Source organism: Corvus hawaiiensis, chromosome 6, assembly GCF_020740725.1.
Source record: "Corvus hawaiiensis isolate bCorHaw1 chromosome 6, bCorHaw1.pri.cur, whole genome shotgun sequence".
Taxonomy (NCBI): domain Eukaryota; kingdom Metazoa; phylum Chordata; class Aves; order Passeriformes; family Corvidae; genus Corvus; species Corvus hawaiiensis.
The window spans coordinates 31,923,841-31,951,239 of record NC_063218.1 but is presented as its reverse complement, the minus strand read 5'-3'; the positions used below and the strand labels follow the sequence as shown (position 1 = coordinate 31,951,239).

The 27,399-nt window shown below is 37.3% G+C and overlaps 1 protein-coding gene across 5 annotated transcripts in view; it reads left to right on the top strand.

Annotated features, from left to right (window-relative positions):
- RASGRP1 (RAS guanyl releasing protein 1) overlaps positions 1–27,051 on the top strand; it is a 39,285-nt gene extending 12,234 nt beyond the window's left edge. For 3 of the 5 annotated variants that reach the window (XM_048305837.1, XM_048305838.1, XM_048305836.1), the window contains 15 exons: positions 3,924–4,029; positions 6,156–6,218; positions 8,028–8,159; positions 9,219–9,372; positions 12,506–12,679; positions 13,431–13,547; positions 15,253–15,528; positions 16,736–16,816; positions 17,456–17,560; positions 18,573–18,682; positions 19,316–19,460; positions 20,181–20,217; positions 20,796–20,942; positions 22,185–22,558; positions 23,946–27,051. In XM_048305837.1, the coding sequence (XP_048161794.1) occupies positions 3,924–4,029; positions 6,156–6,218; positions 8,028–8,159; positions 9,219–9,372; positions 12,506–12,679; positions 13,431–13,547; positions 15,253–15,528; positions 16,736–16,816; positions 17,456–17,560; positions 18,573–18,682; positions 19,316–19,460; positions 20,181–20,217; positions 20,796–20,942; positions 22,185–22,558; positions 23,946–24,080 (2,156 nt within the window). In that variant the 3' untranslated portion in view covers positions 24,081–27,051. The other 2 variants (XM_048305840.1, XM_048305839.1) reach the window with 2 other exon arrangements.
- Positions 27,052–27,399: the final 348 nt, after the last annotated feature.

The window sequence follows — 27,399 nt, the reverse complement described above, 5'->3', positions numbered from 1 at the left end:
TTTAAGCTAAAGAGGAACAGTGTTTCCTGTCCGTAAAGGGAATTTCTGGAGAGTATCTACAAAATACTCATGAAATATTTTATTTAGTTTTGGTTGCTTCCAGCCATTTTTAAGTTATCTTGCAGTACTGCACCTTGCATGTGGGGCAGATGCATTGACTTATGGCTGTTTCAGTTCAGTCACTAAACCCTACCATGTGCTCCCACATGTATCTGCATATTTCATACATGTCTGTGTGTGTCATCAAGGTCTTTGAGACCTTGAGATCTTAAGAACGTAAGTTCCCTCAATTTTCAGGTCACACGTTGATTTAATAATCTTTGCAGACATTTATAGCACCATCCCCGCACCATCTTCTTTAAACTACCAGAAAAAAAAAATTGCAGAAGTCTTGAAGAATTCTATGTAGCACATCAGAATAGCAAACCACGACTTTCAGCTTTGCACTGAACTTCTGGCAATTGCTTGATGCTTTCCTGCACTAGATTGTTTTTGGTGCCACTTTTTGATAACCACTGGAAGTCTTAAGGGAGTTTACAAGAAGTTGTTCGTGTTCTTAGTAGCTTAGTCACTGATCATGTGATGTCAGTGCTCTGTGATTCACTTCTGATTCATTTCAAATTGTACTCTAGGTGATACAGTTGGAACCTGCTTATGAAATACATACAGTGCTTATGAAATAAAGGCCTTTTAGACCTAGAAAAGCTAACTTCTCTTTCCTGCAAAATTCAGTTTGGTTAAGACATCCTTGGCATTATTAATTGCCTTATCAATTGCATTCATGAGTGGGAGGGAAGGTCTCAGTACAGCGATCTTGTCTACTGAACATATTCTTTTTGTTAAGTATATTTACCACAGACTCTTGGCCACCGGGACCTGGTGAAAAGCAGATAGTTTGCTCTTAAGGCCCTACTTACTGACTTTTGAGTAATTTGTTACTCTAAAGCATTCAAGGAACAAGCAATATTTAAGCTGTTTCTAAATCATGGATTACGAGAAGTCACTCACTGGATCATGCAGTAGAGTGGCTGATGGGCCTAGATTAGAATGTTCTTACCCTTGTGTGTTCTGAGTCTCACATAAGAAATGGGACTTTTGTAATTGTAGTCTTTAGTGGCTTTGTGCTGCTATGTAGATCATAAAATACTTATCATTAACTGTCACTGTGCTTTCACTCACGGAATTAAATGCTGGAAAAGTTTATTCAACTTCTGCTTTCTTGTTTGTTTCAGAGTACATTTATTAAAAATCTCAGTACAATAAGGGAATTTACAGGAGAAAAGCATTCAACCAGTTGGTTGTTTGTATTTTGCTGCAGCAAGACAAAGCTAAGGCTTACACAGTAATTTGCAGTTTTCTTTAATGTAAATTGACTTAACTGAAACACACCCATCCCACTTTGGTTAGTGTTCACTCAGTGGTTTTGCTCAGTAGGCTGTGTGGTTAGAAGCAGGTATACAAACGGAAATGAAAAGGAGTCTCAGAATTTTGAAACAAACTGCTGGGGGTTCAAGAGAATGCAGCAGAGGCATTCAGAGGCACGCTTGCAGCACAGTCAGGAAAGCCCTCTGACTGGCTCCACCATTTGCACAAAGATGCTTTACCATAAAATTGTGTGCTGCTCCAGTTCCATGCAGTCTTGCTGTTCAGTGCTCAGCTGTACTGGGAACCTTTAGATTTCTTTTTGCAGAGTGTTTGTTTTGTTTTTTAAGGCATCATTAATACAATGTTTTCTTTGTGAAGGTGAACCTTTTAGTTAGATGAGAGAACAGATAGCCCAAAACCTAGTATTGCTTTAATGTGTGCAAAATAATTGCATGTCATTGTAATAAAGGGTATCTCAGTTGCAAGATAATTTGGTCTGGATGTGGTGAAGCATAAATACACTTTTGTTATGAAGGAAAATACCATAAATGTGTTGACCTAATCACTAATAGTAGGCAGAACATACTGTTTTTCTCTGCACCTTTGTGACATGAAAAAGGTAAAATGGAAGATAGACCTTCTAGACAACAAAAAGTCAGTTGGGAACCTGGGGCCAACCTCGGTACCTGTGTTATGTCATAGCAGAGGATTTTGGAATACACACAATGAAAATGCTAAGAGAGAAAGAGTGTTATTTTTTGCCTTTGTCTGGAAATGATCTATATTGAGCATTTTTGAGAAGCTGTATATTCTCAATAGTATGTGTGCACGTATCTGTTGGGCTTCCAAATTAAGCATAAACTGAACTGCTTTCCTGCTTAAACAGGAGCTGGTGGATGGAGCTTCTGGCAGAACACCCAAGTTTTGTCAAAGGATGAAAATTGATACAGGCCTCTGTGTTCAAGGCCTAAAATAATTTTACTCTTCCTGAAGACACTCAAAGAGTACAAAATGCCAGATACTAAAGGCCTGAATAAGTATTTATTCTTGATGTCCTAGCCTTCCTCTGCAAATTTCCCACTTCTCTAGCTGAATAACTTGCTGGTTTGCCCTCAGTGCTCATTCTGTAATACCTAGGCAGTTTATATCTCCAAAGGATTCTTTCACTAAAGGAGTGAAATTATGTGTGAATGCAAACAAGGAACACATAAACTTTGGTTCATGCTGTAAAACTGAGAACTTGTAACATAAGCCAAAAGGCAGATCAAGAACTTCCTGTTACTTGGGGTCTATACTGCTCTCATATATGGGGCTGTAGGACAGGCAGACTTTCCCCTTGCCCATATCACTGAAGGGGGATACATTTGATATCTTCCTGTATAAGGGCATGGAAATTCTCGCCTAGTAACTGCTGTGGGTTATCTTGTTTTGCAAATGGGCTAAGTTTAACGTTGGTGATGTGCAAGTTAAAGTGCCTTCTCCCTGCCTTCTCTAGCAATAAATGCCATTTCTTATGCTGCAAATCTCCTGTTTCACATCCCTCTTCCATTTTGCTGTATTGTGCTTTGCTTCTGTATCTTGTTCCTGCTATTGCTTTTTAAAGAGATAACTACATTTATCCCCTTAGAGGTTAATCTATTAAAAATTATTCAAAAAAGATACATTTTCTTTTGTGTTTGAAAGAGTGTCAAAGTCCAATTCAAGCTACGTAGGTTTTCTTATGACAGGCTGTGGGAGAACATCGTCAGTTAATATTTACAAACACTTTCACTACTGTTTGTTGCAGGAATGGAAGCTTTTTAAAGTGCTCTGCTACATTTCATTTTCTTGATCTTTTTGGAATATAGGAAAAAACCCCACAAGACCAAGAAGAGACATGTAGTCTAAAGACCTTCTTCAGCTGAAATCCTTGTAATGCATAGTTCAGGACATTTAGGTCCACCACTGGGGGTATGCACAGATTAACCTCTGGGTTTCCAGCATATGTTGTGTCTCATTCCATGTGCATCTATGTATAAATGCTATCCTGTGTGTGTACTTTGGTGTTATATATGTCATCTGTACAAAAAGCCTCACAAACACTTGAGAATATTGCTTGAGAATACTGCGTGAGAATATTTAGTCATACCAGTAACTGCCTGACATGGCTCAGTAGCTGAATTCTTTTGCTTTGCAGTTCAGTGATTTGTTTCCAAGTTTATATTCGTATGCCTAAAGCATTTAAGTGCCTTGCTGGGCATAGATCATTGTGTATAATTATCTGGGTATTCTGAGTGCTTTTGACACACAGTTGCTTTTTTGCTTTCCTTTTTCTTTTCTTTCCTTTTTTTTTGTTTTAATTTTTTAAGGGTCTTCCAAACATGGTAGTGAAATATAGTAGTTGTTATATGGCTCTCACCAGAGAAATGATGCGCTTCCTAAATTAGTAAGTTACTGCTATCTTTGAAATAGCATACATGAACAGACCTGATTGGAATTAGGATTCTGAAAAAGCCTGTTGCAAATTGTTTATGAAGGTATAGCAAGATTTCATTATGAATAATCCTTTTTGTTTTCAGATTTAGAAGGAAATGCATGTCAAAACAACCAGCTGCTGAAAATAATTCTGGCCATGCATCAGTTTATCATCTCCTCTGCAGACATGCTTCAGAAACTCGTTGATCTATATCCTTTGTAATTTTCACCTGCTTTTAAGGTAACTTGACAAGTTTGAGATGGGTAAGTAGAGGATATTTAATCTATGGGTGTATTAGTATGCCACTAATTAAATTGTATACTTGTTCTTTATTCTTCTTGGTTGTATGGTGTGCTTTTGTTTGGTTTAGGGTTGGAGTTTTTTGTTTGTCTGGTTTAGTTTGTTATACACAGAGCAAAAGATGACAACTGCAGTTCAGGCTTTAATTAGGATCAATCACCCTCTGTTGGCTGTGGAGAGAATACCTATCAGGTGTTAGATTAATGTAGGCACCTCAGTTAGACACTGTGAACCTGGGCCTAAGTCGCAGACGCATTTCTCCCTCTGTCCACCATCAAGTCGAAGAGGAAAGAACAAAACTGTATCATCTGGATATGAAAATTTTCAACAAAAATTATTTCTCTCACACACACTCAAAATTGCTGAAATAAATCATAAGCTTTTCCTTTCTATTTGTTCCCATTTTGAGTTGTCTGCCTGGACTCATATATGTGTGTTTCTGGCTCATTAGATTTTTCGCAATGTAGCTACTAGATCATATTCACAATACTAGCCTTTCTTTGCAATTTTTAATTGTGGAATATGTTACCTGTCTTCTTATCTTTACAGAATGCTTACTCCTAATTAGATGAGCACAGTACAGGAAGGACACCGGTCATGCTAAGAATCTCCATCCAGTTTTGGTACAATTCAATTTAATAATCCTTTCTTTCCCCAAACTCTGTGTCTTACAGGCATTTACAAGCAGCATCCTTGACAACAGAGCTTTACTGCAGCTTTGACTGTCTGTCTGTAGCAGGACTGTCCGTCCTGCTGCTTCTCTAATCACAGGTGTTGGATCAAATGTGCAAAGCTGCAGCTGTGGTGTAGTGTTGCATTTAACTTAGGCTTGTGGGCTCTTGGAAAATGAAGCAAAGTCAGTGCTTGCATCTTTCTGAGATGGAACATATTCTGCAATCAGAAAAGCAGTTCAAACTTTTATCAGACTTCCATATTTTGCAAGCTTGGTTTTTAACTCTGTGTATAGCTCCTTGTAAAGACATTGAAAGTTAAAGACAATTTTGAATGGATCAAGTAGTCTGAGCTCTTGTGTTTTGCAAAACCTTGCAAATGTTCCAGTTTCACCCTTTCCCATCCCCTAAATTACATGGGTGATTTTAGGTGGTTACAAGTTCTTTGTAAGTCATCTAATTTTTTAGACATTCAGAGAAGAGCCTTTAAAGATATTTGAGAACTTACTTGGACTTCACCAGTTCTACAGTCAGCCTAATGTTAAAGGGCAGATGGCTTGGGCCCTCAGCTGTGGTAGATTTAGGCTGCAGTTAGTTTCAGTCAGAGTTTGAGTGGATCCACAAGGTATTTTCATTAAATTATGTTTTTCAGGCCTGCAAATGTATGTGTCATCTCCATTACAGAATCAAGACATGCATAATACCTTTTCAAAATAGGTTTTCCGTGTCTTCAACAGATAATGCAGTACTGCTGGGTCACTGCAACAAACAGACATTGGCTACAATATCAGAACATGTTTTAAAGAGCTAATAGACTAAGAATATGGGTGTTTCTTTCAGTTGTCAGAGCAAATCAAATGAAAACTGTTGCATAGCTAGGAAGGTGAGGTTACTGTGGAGAGGCATGTTACATTTTGCTCTACCATTGTCTACAACTAGTTATGTTTAACAGAAAATAGAAAATAATAGCTTTTTTTTTTTTTTAAGCTCCAGTGAATTAGCTGAAAAGGATTTCTTCATAAACGCAGTGATTGATAAATTTGGTATTACTATTTCAATGATCATGAGATGTGTCAGTGCGAGTTTTATGAGAGGCATGCTGTAAAGAAACGTGAAAAACAGAATTGCTGCACTACTTAACACTGCTCAGTACTCTGGCAACTGCATCAATGTTGCTCGTAGTCATAGCTGCAATACACTTCGGTAACAACCTTGGGATATACTTTGTATGTACTTATGTAAACCTTAATCTGATATAATATTTGCCATCAGCAGGATGATTCTTATTGCTTACAGGAAGCATCAAGCATGTTACATTTTACATCTTATGTGAATGGATGTGGTTTTCCTTAACAGTTTTCTACCTATCTTAATGCTTTAGAAAATAACTCTTCCATGCAGTGTGTAAAGATATGCTATTTTGTGAGGTAAGTATATTCTTGGTAGCTATTAGTCATTTGTCTGCAGTCACCCGTGTGATATATATAAGTATGTTTTTGCACATCTGAAATTGACATTAGAAAGAGAAACAGGTGTTCAGCTTTTCAAGGTTCACTTTAGCAGCTTTACACATGAAGGTCCAACTGGCTTTGAGCAGACCTGTCTAAGTCAGTGCATGAGTTGTCGGGTCACAGTTTTGAACTGAATCTATATGAATCTGTATCTTAAACATCTGTGAAAATTGACAGTGCTCAGGGAATGATAGAAGCGTGTCTAATATTATATAGGTCTATTAAAAATGAGGTGGGATATTGCAGATATTTTCATACTAAGCAAAGCTCTATTGCATTTGGTAGGTAATTCTCCTCAGTAATTCTACTTAATCACTTGCAGTGATGCTGGGACACTTTTTTCCCACCTATTAAGTATAATAAAGTTTGATACCTCAGTTTAGAGAAAACAGGAAAGAAAATATTCAGCTCTAATAGATTGATGATACCTCTTTTTTACACAAAGGGGGAAATTATTAGTAACAGGAGAGTAGAATTTGTTTTCAGTTGTGATGATTGTATTACCTCAGAGCAGATTATTATTGGTTATGTCAGAATGCTTTAGTATTGTGTGAAATCTGGTAACATTTTTGCTTCCAGGCAAATTTATACATACGTGCATCCGTAAGAACGTGCAGTCCCATTTTTCCAACAAGCACAGATTTTTACATGTATAGTGCTGGGTACTGGGTCTGGCTGGGATGGAGTTAACTTTCTTCATAGCAGCTGCTGTAATGCTGTGCTTTGAATCTGTGGGTGAAACACAGAAGTATTTTACCTATTGCTGAACAGTGACTGCACAGCATCAAGGCCTTTTGTTTCTCACTCTGCCCTGCCCCAGTGTGGCCTTGGGGTGAGCTTGAAGCTGGGAGGGGACACAGCTGACCTGAACTGACCAAAGGAACATTCCAAGCCATACAGGGTCATACTCAGAAATAAAAACTTAGGGGGTAGTCATTCCAGAGTTGCTGGGCATCTTGTGTGAGATGGTGCTTGCCTTTACATCTTTTTTTTTTTTTTTTTTTTTAAGCTTTTCTATTTCCTTTAGTTATTAAACTGTCTTTATCTTGGCCCATGCATTTTTCTCACTTTGCCCTTTCTGTTCTCTCCCCCATTTCGCTGCAGGGGGAGAGGAGGGAGTGAACACCTGAGTGGGTACCTATGTGCTGGCCAGGGTCAACCTGCCACAATTAGTGACAAGTCACATGCAGGAGTTGAAATATAAAATATATGACTGAAAAGATTTGAATGCCCCACAACGAAAACCGTAATTCTCTGAAAAGATTTTGTGCATGTGGGACAGAATCAGCTGTAAACTATTAAATATATTTAGTTAGTAAATTTTTGTGACTATCAAAGTGTATTTTTTTGATGTCCACACCAAATAATTTCAAGTTTTAAGGAAGTTTATAAAACCTGAAATTTCATTAAGAATACGTCAGGATGCATAATGTCTAGATTTATTGTGAAGCAAGAAATTTTGATACCAAATTTACTGCAAGCTGTATGCGTAGCATAGTTCTTTACAGCCTTAAGCCAGGTATCTTCTAATTTGTTTTTAGTCTTGAACTTTTGCTTTGTGATAAAATTAAGGTAGCCTGGCGAAAACATCTAAAAGCAAGATTTATCCTCCAAAGTTGTTCAAAAGTAATACAACTTGTAAACAGGAGCAGATACCTAAATTTCAGCCTAACTGATGTTAGATCAAAACGGGTTTTTTTTGTGTGTGTGTTTTAATTTTAATAGGTACTGGATTACAGAATTCTGGATTATGTTCAAAATGGACTCTAAACTATCCACAGCTATGGAGGAATTTCAAGAAGTAGTTAGAGCTAATGGTGAGGAGTTACATTGTCGTCTAATTGACACATCTCAAATGTGAGTGTCAAAGTCTCAATATACTCAGAAAACAATCTTTTGCTCTGAATTTCCTTTATTCAAATATAATGTCTCTCACAAGTTTTATGTTATGTACCCTTAGAAGAATTTATACTTCATTACAGATGAAATATACATTATGTAGTGGAACAGAATGCCTTTCAGGAATGGCTTAGGTTGAATTTAGCTGCAGTGTAGACTTTGGGCTGATTGTCCATGACAGCTAAGTTTTACTCTATCCAGGGAACTTAGAAAATTTGTAGGTGCCTAACAGTTTTGCAAGATCACGTGAAATCAATGAAAAAGCAGAATACAATTTGACTGGGTAAGAGATGAGGTAAAAAAAGTGTGTTTATATTTTAGCAACAAAGGTAAGTGAGGATATGGTTTATTACATTGTCAGACTCTTGATATAGTTTAGATGATTTTGGTTATAAAATACTTGTTGTGGCAAGAATAAGTCCTACGTCTATACATCATGCAAGTTCTTTCTTGGGAAGACATCTTTCCTTGTTATATGAGAGTAAGATAGTTCTGTGGAAAGTTCAACTGACACAAGTGTCAGTTCCTGCTTTGGAAATGCACAGGCTAAAGCAGAGCAGAATTTGGCATACATTTTGTATCTGATTATGAGGGAGGATATTTAGTTTTTCAAATTAAAATAAATTGTATTACTCTGTGGGTCAATAGCAAAAGGAGACAGTTCATACTCAGAGGCTGGTCAAGGAAATCTAAGAATTATTAAACGGAGGAGCGCTGGATGTGTTCAGTGGAGATGAAGTTACAGACAACTATTCTGAAAATGCAGAAATTACGTAGAATCTCATGCTGTTTAGTAAGACAGTTGTATTGTACTTAACATGCTACATCAATACAATAAAGACTAACAATAATGTTTTGTCATATAATCTCTAATGCATGAAAGGAGTTTTCTGTTTAGAAGTTCAAATAATTCACTTTTTATTGCAGTAAGGCATGAAAACAATGTTACCTCTGACTTAGGGAAAGAGAAAAATGTTGCTCTTCAGTAAATAACTTGGAGTAATTGTGTTTTGAAAGAAATTCTAGGGATTGGTCTAGAAAGCTGACACAGCGTGTAAAGGCCAACACCAGTAAGAAACGGAAAGTCTCACTTCTTTTTGATCACCTTGAGCCAGAGGAGCTGTCAGACCACCTTACCTATCTTGAATTTAAGTCTTTCAGAAGAATATCAGTAAGTTATTTTTATTTATTTATTTATTTATATTAAGCAAAGATGGGAAGGACATAGAAAATATGGCTGAGAGGTAGTATTACAAGATTAACTCTGCCATACGAGATGTTGGACAATCTGAGTCTGTTTCCAGACTCTTTTATTTTACTCATGTTGAAGGTGGCCAGTGGAACTTACTCTGAGTAAAAACCCTTCTGCAACAACCATATGAGAGAGGGAGAAGGAACCTCAGCTGTTGAACAGTTGAGGCAAGATCAGTTGGATGGAAGAGGAGTAAACCTTCTTCCAAATCCAAGATCTTCTTCCCAAGAAGCTCTTTTTGTTAGAACAAGGGATGTCATTGGGCACAGGAGCAAGAAGAGTCCTTTGACTTAAATCAGTAATCAGGCTGAAATGGAATGAAGGAAACCTGGAATATTCTCCTAGAATGCTCACCTTCTGTGGCTGTGGTGAACAGTACAGCAATTCTGAGCAGTGATTAATGGACTGCATTGAAGATGTCCACTGGACTCTGCTTGCCTTTTTTGATTGTGCATAGCAAAATAAAGACTAGAGATAAGAAAGCATTTTAGAAAATGCCATTTTTAATGTAAGGGGGGATAAACATATTTTATTATACCAGCTTTCATGTACACAAACAATTCTTAGGGATTTATCTAATTTTTCTTTCATTTGTTTTGTTTTCTCCGTAATGTTTGTAGCTGCTAAGATGCAAACTTCCCTATGCACCTTGGCTTCACTTGCATCATTGTATGCTACAACATTACCTCTATTAAAACCTGATACAGTTTACACATGGAAAAGTGAATGTTAGAGACCAAAATCTAGGAGGGTTGCAAAGCCTGTGTGATAATAAGAGTGAAAGCAAAGTGGTTTTTTCAGTGTGGTTTTTTTTTCTGTTGCTGTTATTTAGCTGGTTTTGGCAGGTTTTTTTGCAGCACTACAATATGAAGCTGAACCTATGCAAGAAAAGGGGCTCTCACTAGATGGTGGAAGATTTCACAGTCGTGTTTTAATGTACTTTATTTTGAGCTGACAGTACGTGACTCTGTGTTTTGTGTTAAACTCAATAAGCTGTAGAACCGAAGTCATGCACAGATTGCTGCCTGTAGGCAGTAATAATATGCAAAGCTTATATAACTTATCATTTTCAGAACCTCTGTGTAGATATAAGGTAATTAACGGGTGCAACAAGTATGGTTTTATTTTGTGTCAGATGTGTCATGGAGTTCCAACAGCTACATACATATATACATTTTATATGCAGGGTACCGGTGTATGTTTTTTGTATAAATGAGTTTACCAAGACTTTGGGTCAGAAAATGTGTAATTAATAATTAGCTATATTAATTAAATCTTTGCAGAATCTGTTCATGATGTGCTAAGCCATAGAATCCTTTCGTTATTCTAATACGGCATCATATACCAGGAAAAAGACTGAAGACGACTGGCTGTGGTATTGGGCACTGAAATAACTATTTAAAGGTTTGGGCATTTGAAAGTCAGGAGGGAATATTTGATCACGTACACAGCACACAGCAAAATCTTCCATGAGATACCGCCCATCTTGTAGCAAATTAAAATGCTGGGAGTGGTGTTCACGGAGTAATGACTGCAGGCATTCTGGTGCTTGGAAAGTATTTTAATTTATAGTCATAAAGTACAGGGAGGCCACAGTCTTTTGTAAGAATCTGGATTCCTGTTGAGGCTCTTAAGTTAGTCACCGCAGTAACAGGCTCCTGCATTATTTAAGTACCTAAACTTCTTTACCATATCTGCCACTAACACGCTTGTTACAGCTGACCTCATTAATAAATTTGTGCACTACAGTTAATTAAAAACTTTTAAGTAACATTTTAGGGATTAATTTTTTCAGTATTTAAAAAAAAATCTTTTCTGAAGGAGATGCTGAGAACAAAACATAAAACTGATTCATAGTTGTACTGAAACTTCTATGAAGTCCATAATTATGTAGTCAGATACTGAAAAATTACCTATCTATCTGTATAGAGTAGTTGCTTAAATTTCAAGATCCACCCAAACCTGGCTGGGGTTCAAAATTCAAAGAGTAATTGTAAAGTAAGTACTATGTAATCTCAGAGACAGCTGTACTTATTACTAACATTTCTTCCATTTTTAATTTAATGAGAGGAGAAATCTAGAGGTGTCTGCTGTCAGTTTTGCTTTTAAAGTGCTGATAGTTCTTACTAAACAGATGGAAAAAATTTATAAAGTTGTGAGAAGGTGAGAGAGGGAGAGTAAGAAACAAACAACAGCCTGACAATTTATGGCCTTTGCTTAAAGATCAGTGCTATTCCACATATTCCTGTGGAAAGGAATATATGCCTCCTATGGCTCTGAGTGTTTTTGGTAAGATGTTAGTATTAGTGGTCATAGTAAAGAATGGACGTAAAAATTGTGTGTCACATTTTCTGATGATCAAATTCTTCTGCATTTTTGTTAATGGATAAATCAACAGAACGGATAAAAATTGCATCAACAGAAGCAAATGATTGCTTCTCTTTAATCTTAATGGAAGAATGGCTTTTAAAAAAAATCTGTGTCACAGGTGTCTACCAAACAATTTTAGATTGCCTTGATTAAATAAGAGAATCTCACAAGCTGTATTGAAAGTATTAAGGAATCTGTAGCCCTCATTCTTAATGGTCTTATCTCAGTTTCGTATTAATCTCATTGAACTTGCTTTTTGTATTAGTATAGCTTAATTCAGAAGTGTGCCCCAGCTACAGAATGCATAAACTGAACACTGAACTCCCTTAAACTATTACTGAGTTACTAGATTACAATTTAAATTCTGTTTAACCTTCCCTATAGAAGTCTAGACTCAATGAATCTATGAAGCCACTGAGGCTGGGAGGAAAGCCCCAGTTCTGCTCATCCTGGGGTTTATAAGAGCCAAGGCCCCTGAGATACAGTTAATTCAATTAGTCGAAGCCCCTGCTTTTGAACTTAACAAAGCTTTTACAAAGGAAAGATTTCAGTCTTACGGATATTTAAGGTATAAAATATATCTTTTATATTTAATTTGAAAAGCAGACCTCTGTCTGCACACAGATCATGAGGTATATGAAACTACATGAATTTTCATTTATGTTTCTTTTGTTTGTTTAAGTTCTCAGATTATCAGAACTACATTGTGAATAGTTGCGTGAAAGAGAACCCAACAATGGAAAGATCGATTTCTCTTTGCAATGGTATCTCTCAGTGGGTGCAGCTAATGGTTCTCAGCAGACCAACACCACAGCTTCGGGCTGAAGTGTTCATTAAGTTTATTCATGTTGCACAGGTCAGTTAAAATCTAGCATGTTTGGTGTTTATTTTGTCTTTCTCTGATACAGCCCTTTTTTTTTTGCTCTTCCTATGCTACTACTGTAGGGTGAGCTGGTAGTGTTGGCACTGGTCTCCTGCTTCATACACAGCACATGTGTATTTGTGTGTGTGTGCTGCCTTACCAAGTGCTCAGATATTACAGTGCCATGGCACCAGGTCTTTCTCATGTTCATTCTGAAGAAATTGTTTTTACTGAAAAACTGGACTTGCTTTTGAATCAGCATGTGAGATTCCCAGCTGTGGCTGTGAAGCTTTCCAGAGCATGAGCCACTTGCATGCCTTTGGCTGTAGTTAGAAGCATTCCACCAGAAACACCTTTCTGGATAAAAGCAGAGCTATGGTCATATTCGTATTCTTTGCGTAGTAATGCGAAGTTGTATGGTTGGCATACAACTGCACTCATAACCAGGATAATAGGCAGTGTTTCCTAGTTGTGGTAGACTGTGGGAAGAGGGGGAACTACTGAGGAGGTACTTTGAAGACTTACTGTATCTGAAAATCTAATATTTGATTTAGTAACAGTAGAATAAGTTCATGTTACACCCAGTAAAATCACAACTCATTACCAAAATACATGAAGTCAAGTGTCACAAGACTTGGAAGACTTCAGAGCAATACCAAAGAGGAAATTAAAATTTGGGTGTGCACGCTGAACAACCTGAACCTTTAAATTATAAATGCTGATTTTTTTTTTTATGTCACCATAGAAGCTCCACCAGCTGCAGAATTTCAACACATTAATGGCAGTGATAGGAGGCCTCTGTCACAGCTCCATTTCCAGGCTCAAGGAAACAAGCTCATGTGTTCCTCATGATGTAATTAAGGTTAGTATTGCTTCTCTAAGTTTTACAAATAAGGTAACCTTTAACTTTTTTTTCACTGCACACACTAAAAGCAACCTTACTTCATTGGATGAGATGGAAAGACAGAACAAAAATTCTTTGGTTTTGAAGGGTTTTTATTTGTCATTTCATCTCTACATCACCAGTTACTCCTACACTTTTTGCAACCCCAAGACTTTCTTCAAGACTTGTATACATTCTCTAAGGTTTTTTGTTTAATGTCAGATGTGATGAGCTGCATTTTCATTTACATGCAGTAGTACAGAATAATATTCAAGCATGAAAACAGAGAATTGGATCCTGGAACGTTTGAAAACAAAACTATTGTCATCCGTAGCAACACTGACCATCCTGAGTCTGTAAAATCTAGTGCAGAGCTCTGCACTTCGAGTGAAAGGACTGGTTTTGTTCATCTGATCTTTCCCTATGACAGGTTTTATTTAATTCAGACTTTAACAAGTTTAGCCCTAATGCACACATAGTATGGTTGAATGTTAGAAATCTATTTTATTTTCCAGTTAAATTCTTGTGAAATTCACATGAAAGCTATTAAAATGGGTAAGAAGGCATATTTTTTAGCAATGCTTCTTAAGAAGCCTTCATGTGGCTTCTTAGGAGACTTCTTAAGAGAATAAGATACTTTATTCTTTTTGGGGCCTGAAATATTTCGTAAAGGTACCTCATGAGCCTGTTTTGATCACAGTATGATCAGCTTAAATGAACAATGCATACCTGACCTTCCACTGGAAATGCTTACAGCTCTCAGAATCTATAAAATCAGTTAGAAAGCTTATTTCAGAAACGTGTTGTTTTTCAAATTTTGTCATTTTAAGGACTGCATGTGTATACATCATTTGAATAACTTTTTGTATCAAGAAATCATATACTGGTGCTAATAGAAAGCAGGTAAAAAAAGGCTGGTAATTAGTGACTTGAAAACACACTTTGAGGTTTAACTACATCAAACAGTTTGTAAAGGTTACAAATCGAGAACTTTGACAGGAACTTCCCAGAGAAAACATTGGTCCATTGATTTTGCAGTGTTATGAGTCAACTTTGTACCTGTATAATTTTAAACAAGGGAAAATATTTATCCTGGTAGACTGAAGATTATTGTGGCCTTTATAAAAAACCCAAGATATTGTTTCTAATTCATTTCCATGGAAAAAGTGTTCTTAAAAAACAGATATGAGACCTTGAACCATAGTATGACTTCTGATCACACTGCAGTGGGATCACGGCACAGTACAGGGTTTCTCTGCCAGGACCTCTCCAGCAGTTCCAGCTGGTGACCTGGAAGTCAGATAATGCATTCCACATTTTAGGGTGAAGATGACTGCGTTTATGAATGTCAGAGAGCTTGTGCTGTGCTTAAATATTGACTGCATACAGATCCCCCTGATTTGAGAGAATCCTATTTCCTTCTTTTCATTTGACTAAATGGGGAGTGTAAGGAGACCAGCATTATAGATTAGACTACAGATTAACTATCTGTAGTTGCATATTAGTATGTGATTTATGGGTGTAGGAAATCTAGAATACCTAGATTTCATTTGAAGTTTTATAATCTTTTTCAAGAGACATTGTGAGTAAATTCCTTAACAATAACATGGGAAGTTCTTGTGCTGTATGACAAAAACAGAAACAGTAACCAGCATTGATTTTTTTGTTTTCTTTTTATTTTTAGGTGTTTAATGAAATGACAGAATTGCTTTCGTCTTACAGAAATTACGATAGTTACCGACGTGCCTATAATGAGTGCAGTAACTTTAAGATCCCAATCCTTGGGGTCCACCTGAAAGACTTGATATCCCTTTATGAGGGCATGCCAGACTACTTGGAAGACAAAAAAATTAATGTATACAAACTATATTCTCTGTATAACCACATAGATGAGCTGATACAACTCCAGGAAATGCCACTTCCCCTGGAGGCTAATATGGACCTTGTTCACTTGCTTACAGTAAGTCTGTGAGATAAGATAAATACATCCAAGTAAAAATTTCATTTACCTATCAAACAACTAAATAGAGAATTCCATTAATTAATTAATTAATTAATTATGAATTCATAAGAGTGTAAGATTTCTTTTAATCTAAGGGGAAATGTACAGGAATAGAAGAGAAGAAATTGGTGACACTGATTTATCTGGCAGCAAGGGTAGAGGTGCCAGTTCAGCAGTATGCTTCCAATTATTTCTACAAGGGAAGGAAGTGTTTATTTCTGCTTCACTATAGTAGCATGCACTCTCTGTACTTTCAATAAGGAGGATTCCTTGTGTTAAAAACAAAATCACACAGAAGTTCAGTCCCTCAAGATACTGCATTTCTAGCCAAGTTTCTTCTGGTGCTAAAGAAACTGTCTGACATAAACATTAGTCAAATGTAGTCAAATTAGTCAAATACGACTCTCCCAGTCATATCCAGTCAGTGCCATGCTACTAAAAAAATTGATACTACCTGGGACTTTGTTAAAACAATAATTATTTTAGCTTCTCCTAGTAAGTTAAGCTACTACCTTCTATTAAAATACTACATCTTCCTTTCTTGTTTCTCAGTTTTGTTTGGCCCTAACAAGTATCTCATCTTGGAAAAACTAGTTAGCCTGCTTCCACTTTCTGATGATAAGCCCTGTTTCAGTAAAAAACTAAGAGATAAAAATGCTTATGTGCCTGAGGTTATTTGTTCTCTCTGGGAGCACTCTTGTGTGAAATAAAGCACAGACGCCCATGGCCTGAAATAAAGCTGTATGAAGTGGTGAACTTCTTACTTCTTCTGCTATTTGTTCTAAATTATTCTACGTATTTCTTTCTTCTAAATAATGTTTTATAAAAATGGCTATTACAACTGTGTAGAACTTTGTCCATAATTTCATGCAGCAATATATGACAGGACATAAATGAGAAGAAACATTTTATTTCAATGCAAGAGCTTCTGAACTCCCAATACTCAATGTTACAGTTTTCCAGATAATGGCAATAACAGTCTGGAATGTAGAATTGGACACATTTCAAATCACTGTGAACACCTGTGCAGCTCAAGGTCATTTTTTTCTAGGTGTAATTGAAATAAAAAAATAATGCACCAAAAAATATGAATGCATTCCAGCAACAAGTTTATAAAGTAGTAGTGGTGACTGTTCTGGGATTAAACTAATGTGTTTGTTTTCAGCTGTCCCTTGATCTTTACTACACAGAAGATGAAATTTATGAACTTTCATATGCACGAGAGCCACGAAGTCACCGAGCTGCTGTAAGGGCCTTTACAGATTCTTTACAAAAGGAGGGGTTTTATGAGTGATTTTAATTTAAAAAGAAGAATTTTTTTTAAAGAAAGTTTTATCTCTTGCATTAAATTTATTATTTTATTTTATTGTATGTGAAATTGAAAACATTGTAGTTTTGTGGACTGAGGTAAATCTATTAAAGCACAAATTGTTTGGTTGGTGATGAAGCCTAAGTTAGAATATGTGGCAGAGTTGACACCATATCAGGTTTTATAATATGAACACAAAGACAAATGAAGTTGTTGCATAGAGACATGACATCAGTCTCAATCTTGGTAGTTGATACTATTTTTTTCAAATGGAGAATTCTTACATGATTCAAATGATGAAACCCATGAGTGTCATGTGGTAGTTTTGTTCCTGTTTTATAAATATCGAAAAGATGGTGATTTTACAGGGTTGTCAGCAAACTGTGACAGTTCAAGGCATGACTGCTGTTTTGAACAGTTCAAGGAAGAGCTTAAGCACCATGTAATTATCAAAAGAACGATCTCGGGTCCAACAGGTCATTTCTGCAGTCCTGTGCCACAGAGTCCACTGTCACAAATGGAAGAAGTGTAATCTTTCCATGTGGTACTAATGAAGTTCCTTTCAATTTATTTCAGCCTATGACACCTTCCAAACCACCAGTAGTTGCAGACTGGGCCTCAGGAGTGGCCCCAAAACCTGATCCAAAAACCATCAGCAAACATGTTCAGAGGATGGTAGATGTAAGTAAGGTTGGCCAGTGTACTTTACATCATTGTAAATCTTTGTAGTCTTAATCTCAAGGTATGAGAGAGTACAGGGATGGGACTTCTGTCCTCACGATCAGATATTTTTGCTTACCTGTATATAGCAGCAGCAGCCGTGAGACATGGATGGAAATTCCTTCAGTGGCTGAAGAGCCAGTAGGAAGTGTGAATGCTGGTTTGTGTACTTCCAGAGTCACTCTTTCAAGGAGCCAGGGAGTCCATTTCTACCAGGGAGTCCCAACGTCATGCAGTCTGACAGGAGGCCTCTCAGTGGCTTTGTTACAAGCAGCCGTTGCTTTTTCTCTTTCTTTTGGGTCCCCCGCTTTATGGGAAACTAGTTAAGGTGATTGATTCCAAAACTGGTGGGGGTAGAGAGGTAGTTTGTCTTTGCTTGCCTGCTTCATCTCTTCTTTCTAAGCACTTCTAATATTGTGAGGCATCCTTTGATACACGCTGTTTTGGAATATATTTCTAAATTTGATCTAGGTGTGCTCCTTGCCTTGTGGCCAGAGACAAACAGTAATGCATTCTGCAAGTGGAAACAGGTGTCTGCCCTGAAAATTCTGTCATATTACTGATTTTCTCATTACACTGACCTGATAAAATAAGCTAGGCAGTTACACTGATTTGGCTGCAGAAACCATCATTGAGAACACTAACTGAGAGCATTAGTTCAAGTTGTACACGTGAGTCTGGGCAGAATGTTCTTAAAGCAGAAGTAAAAAACAGCTGTCATTGGGTTGTGAAACTTTTAGTCCAGCCTGTGTGGACTTTGTCTCAAACCAGTACACTATGTTTTGCTGCAAATCAAGAAATCATAATGCTTTTTTAGTCTCAAGCAAAAAAACCAATTAGACTGTTGCACTGTTTAATAAACACTGGGAGAAGATGGGAGAGGAAATCCATAACTATTACTAATGTGGAGGCTTTCTAAAGTGGTAATTCAGACCATCCTCATTATAAACTATTCTGCTATTACCTTGCGCAGTCTGTCTTCAAAAATTATGACCATGATCAGGATGGATACATTTCCCAGGAAGAATTTGAAAAGATTGCTGCCAGCTTTCCATTTTCATTTTGTGTAATGGCTAAGGACTGGTGAGTACCTGCTTATCAACTTTGCAGGATATGTTTTGGGAGGGATTTAGGAGTTTTTGTGTTTAAATTGTATTTTATCATTAGGGTGGTAAAAGCGTCCTTTTCAGGCACAGACAGAAGTGAAAACGTAACTGACAAAAGCATCTTCTAAATGTGTTGTGAATGACATGGGCTTACAGCAATGGTGACCAAGCTGATTTAGAAGGAAAAACAGACAATTGAAAAAGAAGTATTTTTCAAATTATAGTCAGTATTTACTGCTAAAGAATTTTCCTGTGATAAAGCTGTCCCTTAAAGAATTGGCAAATGAATACTTTGATAAAATCAGGAACATTTTCATAACATATTAGAGCATGGAAAAATACAACAGTGATTATTCAGAGGTTTACTATGAAGTAGTTTTGAGGTTGCATTGCATTTGCAGGTATTTCATTTATCCTGACAGTTTGCAGTTTAAATGTGTAGATAAGCTTCTGTGTATTTTGGAAACAATTGGCAAGATTACTGAGATCACTTTAGTTTTTTGCACATGAAACTATCGCTATTATATAATGCAAGAAAAATATGTTTCATTCTCCTTATGCATTTAACAAAATATATGTCTCACAAACAACTTTTCTTGTTTATTTCCAGGGAAGGTCTGATTAGCAGGGATGAAATAACAGCTTACTTTATGAGAGCTAGCTCAATCTATTCCAAATTAGGACTTGGCTTTGCTCACAACTTCCAAGAGACCACTTACTTAAGGCCCACTTTCTGCGACAACTGTGCTGGATTTGTAAGCTTACTTTTTAGCAAATTATGTTAACATCCTTTGGAATTATGCCTTTTTTATCTCATAATTGCCTTGTGTCATATACAGAAAAGGATCTATATAAAACATCAGTGAAGTTATATAGAACACCAGGCTTCTGCCTCTGTAGCCTTCTAAGGTATCCTTTACTTCCCTCTTGGCAGGGCCAGTATGTTTAAACATGGTTCATACCTTGTGGAGTTTGGCTGTGTCACCAAAAACAGTCTCAGGCAAGACTTCCAAATCCAGAGACTTCCACTCCACAGGGCTGATAGAACTCATGTCCTGATACAGACATGACATGCTACTGCCTATGGCACGGAAGATTTCGTAAAATTGTCCTACTAATCTTCATTCAGCTGAGATCATACAAGGCTGCTGAGGCAGAATTCTCCATCTACTCCAGCTCCACAACTCCTTGAGGGGCTGTCAGACCTGCTGATGTATTCAGTAGACTAGCTCAAGATACTTTGTATGTCATTGATGAACACATGTAAAATATTCTGTTTACCTTATGCTAAAGAGGTAGAAAGTTCCATTTTGACCTTATGATTAGAAGTGTAGGAGAACAAGATATTCTGCAAGTGCTCAGATCTTAGAAAAGAGTGGAGCTTTTAGTGTTTGTTGTGTTTTTTTTAACCTGGAGGTATCAAACATGCAGAGAAATATATTAATACATAGGCTTTCTGTTTGTTTGAATTTCAGCTATGGGGAGTCATTAAACAAGGATACAGATGCAAAGGTAAAGTACTTTATACTTTGTTAATTTTAATCCATAATTGATAGTGAATGGCAAAAACCCGTGATCATCATGAGATCCATTGCTACAGAGATCCATCTATGGACCCATTTAATCTGACCTCCCAGGGAGGAGAAAACTGATTCAGGAATAGTATGACAGACAGAAGAAATGCAGAGATGAAGGAACTTGTAACTGACAGCTCTAATGCTTTGCAAGACATGACTGAATTCAGAGGGTTTGGGAACAGACCCTTGGACACAAACAGCACCACTCTGTGAATATTGTGCAGCACATTCCCAACATCTGTTCCGGAGTTTTCTTCCTGCAGGTATCAGCTTTCTCTGCAGCCCCTACAGTCACTGTTGTGACTGAATGTTGCCATTTTGTACTTTCATAATGAAAAGGAGTTTTAGCCATACATAGCAAAGGGATGTCATTCTACAGATGTGTGTTGTTACAGGTAGTCGTGTAGAGAACACCAAAGAAGGCTTCTTGCTTCCCAGGAAGGCACAGTGTGAGAGCTACCTTAGATGCTACACCAGAGCCACTGAATCATGTAAACGTCGTTTTGTTTACAGACTGTGGAATGAACTGTCACAAGCAATGCAAAGACCTGGTTGTGATAGAGTGCAAGAGAAGACCCAAAACTGCAGTTGCAGACAGCAGCCCAACATCTGCCCTTGCTTCAAGCCTCTGCCCAGTAGGAGTCAAAGAACAATTCCATGGTGAGAAAAGATCACATTAAAAATACCAAAATATGTAGATAATCTTTCCTTTGCTCCTTTTTCTTTTAAAGCTGAGTTGTACAGCATCTTTTTAAGTCTTGTTAGTTAACTGCAGTGTTTTATCAACATAGAAACTAGAACCAGGTGTATTTTAGCTTGTATCAAGTAACACCATTCCTGCTCTAGACTGAGTAAGGATGGACTCCCTTTCTGGGAGATCTCGTCACACTACACAATGTATGGTGCACAAATGCCACCAAAAAATGAGTAAATCTTCTGCCAGACTCTCATGAGAACTATATGCCATGAGATGAAAGAGCTGACAGGAGTTTCCTTAACTCTCTCACCTTGTGACGAGCAAGTCTTGCTTTTTTAGCAAGTTGTAACATTGACTACTGCACTGTTACAATTCTGACTCAAATTTCAATGTGGAGTTTATAAAGTCAGTTTTCCTACATATCTGTCTGCTAGGAAAACCAACAGCTAATTGTCCTTATATTTTCCACTTCAGTAGCAGAATCTGTAACTCCTCCCCATCTGTCCATCTTTCACAGAATCGGAAATGAAAAATGTACAGCTCTCTGTTCTTTTCTCCTTCTATCAAACAAGCTGTATACAATTTTCTTACTGTGTATTACTGTGTAGGCTTCCAAAGAAGGAATGTTGTCCTTGAAAAACACCAGGCTACTTCTGGTTTTGATTTTGATGTTCCAACTCTCTGAATATTCACTTTCTTTGAATTTCTTTCCTGCTTTTTGCCTGTATTTCATATGTTCTTCAAATCTGCTTCCTGCCACTTTGATTATCAGTCTTTTGTGTTGTATTTAACACTCATACTGCTGGGTTCCACCTTAGGCTTCCTGTTAGCACTTACACAGAGCTCAGTGCAGCCCATTTCTCTTGATACTGACTATGTGCATCTCTGTGACTGTGTCTGAAATGGCTGCAGCACTACGTCATAACCACCTCTTACCCATAATAAAGGTTTTCTCTAGCTGACCTTGGTGCCACACCTGTTTTCTTCTTACTGATCCATATTTATGTTACTGAGACAGGGCAAGGAGTTGTTTCAAGACACAACCTTGAGAAACTTCTAAGGACACCTATTTTGGTGAGCAATGAATGTAAAAGTCAGGAAGGAATACATGTTTTCTTTATTAAAATCATGTTTAATTACCATGCCTCCTTTTTCTCCTTTTCTGGGAGAAGATCTTGCCTCAACTTACCGTATATATTTTAAAGGACAAGAAGAAGGATCATTCACCTTTCCTAATGGAGAAGTAGTGGAGCACAGTGAAGACAGCAAGGACCGAACCATTATGCTCATGGGTTCCTCAGCTCAGAAGATATCAGTGAGACTGAAACCAGCTGTGATTCATAAAAGTACACAGACTGATCCTGTACTGCTGGCTGGTGATGTATCTCGTAAGCGGAGAGAGAAGAAAGAACACAGGATGCCAGAAAATCCTTATCTCCAGGCAGCTCCAGCATCCACATTTCCAAGCCCAATTCTAGGCCGCAGAAAGGCATTTGTTAAATGGGAAAACAAGGACTCCAGCCAGAAAATGAAGGAGGAGCATCACAGCTGTAAACCCTCATACCAGGAACTTGAGCAGGTACATACATGATGGAACAAATTCTGTTTTACACAACAGTATGGTCAAGTGGTTGATGTGTGGGGGCGTGGCTGGGTGAGAAGGTGTCACTTTACTCCAGTGTACTTAGTTGCCAATTTAATTGCAATTAAACAATCCATGAAGTCTTAGCCACTTCAACTTCCAGCAATGCTTCATTTCAATTATAAATTTTAGTGCTAGTATGGGCTTTGAAGCCATTGTTATGATCACACTGATCCCCTGTCAGTCCTAGAATGTGAACATAATCCACTCAGGACAGAATGTTACTCCATAAAATGAGGAACATAGTTCTGAATTTCCTCCTGATTTTGGTGGCCTCCCCTCCCCTAAGTGACAGACTATATGGGGTTGGGAGGGTAGGGAGCGCTGCTTTTGTTCAACTGACAAGTGCAAGCACCACCACAAAATTTTGCTATGAACAGAGATGGTGCTTCTTGCTAGATTTCACCTGCATCAGCCCAGTTGTGTCTCACCTTACTCTAAAGTGTTCTGACAAAATAGCTATTCATGAGACTGCATCACCTCAAACATGGCCCAAATTCAGGTTTGTAGAAACACCTTTCCAGACAGATTAAAGAGACTATTACAATATCAACAGTGGAGCTAATGGATGGATCCAGCTATAACTATGAGGAACAAAGACTTATTTTCATACTTTTTACTCAATATTTACCACTATTCTTTGATGAACCAACATGAAACTGATGCCTTAGGTTTTATCAGACCACAGTCTGATCTTTGAATGATGACTATCACTTTCAAAATATCCCTTGCTGCTGATAAAGTGAACTCATGTTTTATGAAAGATGAATGGTTCATTAAGACAGAGATAAGACAATCTTCCAGTAACCACTTCCCTTTCAATCAACAGTATATTCAATGCAACAAGGATGTGAAGCATGGACGTAACTTGTAAAAATGCATTCTTTAAAATGCCCCATTCATGTGAGTCCCATAATTTACACTTGCCCTTGCTCCCTCATCAGATTCTGACCTCAGTTACTAAACAGCAGATGATGTTACAAATTAATGGCTTAGCTTCTGGTACATCAATTTCTGCAGCAGTAGAGTGGTAAAGTGTGACCTGTGTTGTTTCCCCAGACTACTGTTGTTGTGAAAGGTGCAGTGGAGGGTGGATAAATGCAGGTTGTGGACATGACTCAGATACCAGCTGCTGGAAAGTTGTGAGAGTATACACAAAGGGTAGAGCAGTGACTGTGGAAATGTTCACAGAAGTTACTGGTTCTAATAAGAGCTACACCAATTTATGTTTATGGCAGTCAAGCTAAATTTACAACCAGACAGTCCTCAAATAATTGCAGAATAAAATACAATTCTCTGTTTGTTTGTTTGTTTATTTGTTTAGGAAAGGAATATTCTAAAGGCAGACAATGAAGGTTTAAAGATCCAACTGGAACAGGCACATAAAACAATTGAATCTCTCACAATCCAGAAAAGAAACCATGTAGTTGACAGTCTACAACACAGAGACTGCTCCTAGCAGATGAGGAAAATCTCCTATGGAAGAATGTAAGACTGAAAGAGGGGCTGTGATAAAGCTGCTTTACCAAGTGAACTGGAGAGAGAATCTGAAGGATGTTACGCAGAAATGTTCTCTTTACTCAACACATTTCCCTTTTAAACATGCACTCCCAAATGTATAAAATCATTCCTTTGACCTTGTAAGGTAACTTAGCATTATCTGTGCAATGAAAATAGTATCTTCTGGGTTTGCTTTTAAAAGGAGTGAGAGTGTTGCTGAAGTCTCTGTTCATGTTGAAGACCATATTGATTCCCCAGTGACTTCCTTGGCTGCCAGCAGCACGCCTTACTGCACAAGTGTTCTGACAAAGTCGCTATTCGTAAGACTGTGTCACCTCAAACTTGGCCCAAACTCAGTTTTGCAGAAACAAATGTTTGATAACTCTTGAGTTAGTAAAACTGTAGGAATACTAAATTAAGAAAAACAATTCCTTCTTGGAGCTGAAACCAATTAAAACCATGAAGTGAACTGTCACGTTTAATTCCAAAAATTAACCAGAATATTAAAATAAGTAGTTAAGCTGATGATATTTGATTGATCCTTACACTTTTAAGATAAACTGACAATTTTTTAAAACATCTTTCAGAGCTTTAGAAGTTCTGCTGCTTGAATGCTTACCTATATTAAGGTAACAGAGGTGAGACTATAGAGACTTGACATTGAATACTGCTTCCATTTTTGTGCTCCATGCCATGACTTGGAACATGTATTCTACTTAGTTGGTTTAAGGGGTAACTTGTTGTCCCCATACAGTAAATATGGGACAAGGTTGATCATAATTCTCTCACATCAAAGTAGATAACACTGTTGAGTAGAACCTTTAGAGCCACAGTATGAGGGAACCTGTACAGCAATCCCTGTGCAAAGCTACTTACTTCAGAGCTCCTAACAAGGCTTCTCCATTTTCTCTCTCCTAGATTTCACATGCACTTTACGTAAAGAGTCAAGATGAGTGTGCTCCTATGTCTGTAAATTTTGTATAGTAAAAGGTGTGAGGGAGGTAGCTTAAAGACACAAAGTGTACATATTGTTAAGAGACAATAAAACAGTCTTTCAAGTTACTGATAAATCTACTTGTCAGAATAGCCGATTTGAAAACTGCATTTGCATTCCAAGAGAATCTGTACACTTAAGAGTTGTACAAAACTTTCTTGTATTTATCAGGTATTTGTCATCACATATACAAACATCAGAAACAACCACTTAATGCTCAACGCTTCTAAGTTACCAGGTCCATTATAGATTGAAATTTAGTCAATGACAATACCATCTGTGCTTTGTGTTCAAAGTGGCATAAATATACATTCCATCCACAATTTACAGTCACTATCAGGTATATGAATGCTTTATTTGTAAAGTTAATTTGAAACTACTTGCCAGTTTAGTGATTCTAAATTCTTGTTTTGAAATTGGGTTGTGCTTGCAACTCCATATCTAAGTAAAAATAAACGGAGGGAAAGAGTAGTAGTAGTAGATTTTCTGTTACATTACTGTAAATAACTGAAATGCATAGGAAAAACCCAGCAGCTCTGAAGACTGCACAGCTTTTTTTAACTCATACACTAAACCTGAATTATTAACAAGTAACATGGAACTGCACTTTGATCAGTGAAGCAATCAGAATGGCTGTCAGGTCATGTCTGCAAACTTGGTTTGCCCATTTTCTGTGAGCTTCTTGATTTTGTCCTCTATTCAGGGAACTACAGCAAGGCATATTTCTAATAAGCATTTAGCGAGTAAAAGTCTGTTTCTACAACTGTTAAAACAAGATAAAAGTTGAATATATTTTCACTTATTTAAAAAATACCCCAAAGGAGCAGCTAAGACTCATAAATCTTGTTGTACAGCCAAGGTAACTGCTCACTGGTGGTCTAAACTCTGGATTCTAATACAATTTGTGGGTATACATATAATTCATCTGTGATGGAGTGTGGAGATCATGAACAAAACCTCAGTTAAAAGGAAAATTTCCTAACATCAGCTGGCCAAAAGGCTACTGCGTAACTAGGTTAAGTACTTAATACTCAAAATTGAGTTATGACCACAGATTTGTACAGTCCTAAGTGTTTCTGTGTGATGTTTGCTTGTTCAATCTGAAAGACTTAAAAGGGATCTGTTTGCAGGAGTGTCTTACAGAACGAGTGTGCAGTGCTTCATGTGTGCTGAAAACTTCCTGCTTCAAAGAGGTCAGCTGATACCTGGGTAACTTCAGAGCTCTCTAAGTAACCTCCAGGTTCTCTGTTTGCTGAAAGCCACTAACAGTTATTCCCTCCACCTCACCCCCTTTTTTTTTTTTAAGTGCTGTTAGTCCCTTCTTTTCTTTTGGGACTTTCTTTTCCTGAAAGACTAACATGAAAGACTTAACAGCAGAACCTGATTACAGGGAAACTGTTAAAACTGACAAAAGAATCATTTGCCCCTGCGTTAATCTTCAAGCTGCTTTATGTTAGGAAAAAAAGACACAATTAAAAGTGCTGTTTAAAAGTCATGTTATCAAACAATGATACTGAAATTTATCTTGTCGTGGCTTAAGTTAAATGGAAACACTCACCTTTTCCTTCTCTAGGTTCAGCTGTACTTACAAGAAGACAGAAAGAAAAAGAGCCATCCCCTGTTTATTTTTTAAGTGTTAATTCTGATTGTTTAAAGATAAAAGTAAATAGATTGAGTAATATCATAATTAAAAAGGCAGGGCTACTGTTCATATTCAGGTTGAATACAACTGCTTTTAGATTAGCTTATATATGTTTTTGTTCTAGTAGCATCTGTTATTTTGTTGTAACTGATCTCTATGGCAACTTGAAAAAGTTCTAATGCTGTCTGAGAAGACTGAAAAAGTGTACAGATTGTAAAGATTTTATATAAATTGTAAGATTTTGGTTTAGTATTTATAATAGAAAAATATTAAAATTGCATTTTATGCCTCTGATTTTGTATCTCAGAGAAATCTGTACCATCTATATTCATCTTCCTTTACTGGCATCTGAGACCGTTAACCTAGTACTAATCTCTAGGCCTGCTTCACCTTCTCTGAGCCTTGGAACAATGCCTGGGAAAACTTAGGAAGCTAGGTATTTGCAGATTATTTGTTTGGTATTTTAGTGGTTGACACAGTACAGACATTGTTTTGCTACTCACTATTCCAAGTATTACAAAGCACCAGTCTTTACTATCATAGTCTCTCACTTTTGTTAAGAATGCTACGTTAGAAAAGATTCCACAGCACAATAGCCAAGTTCAAGCAAGGCTTCTGCTGCCTCTGCTAATGCTGCCTATT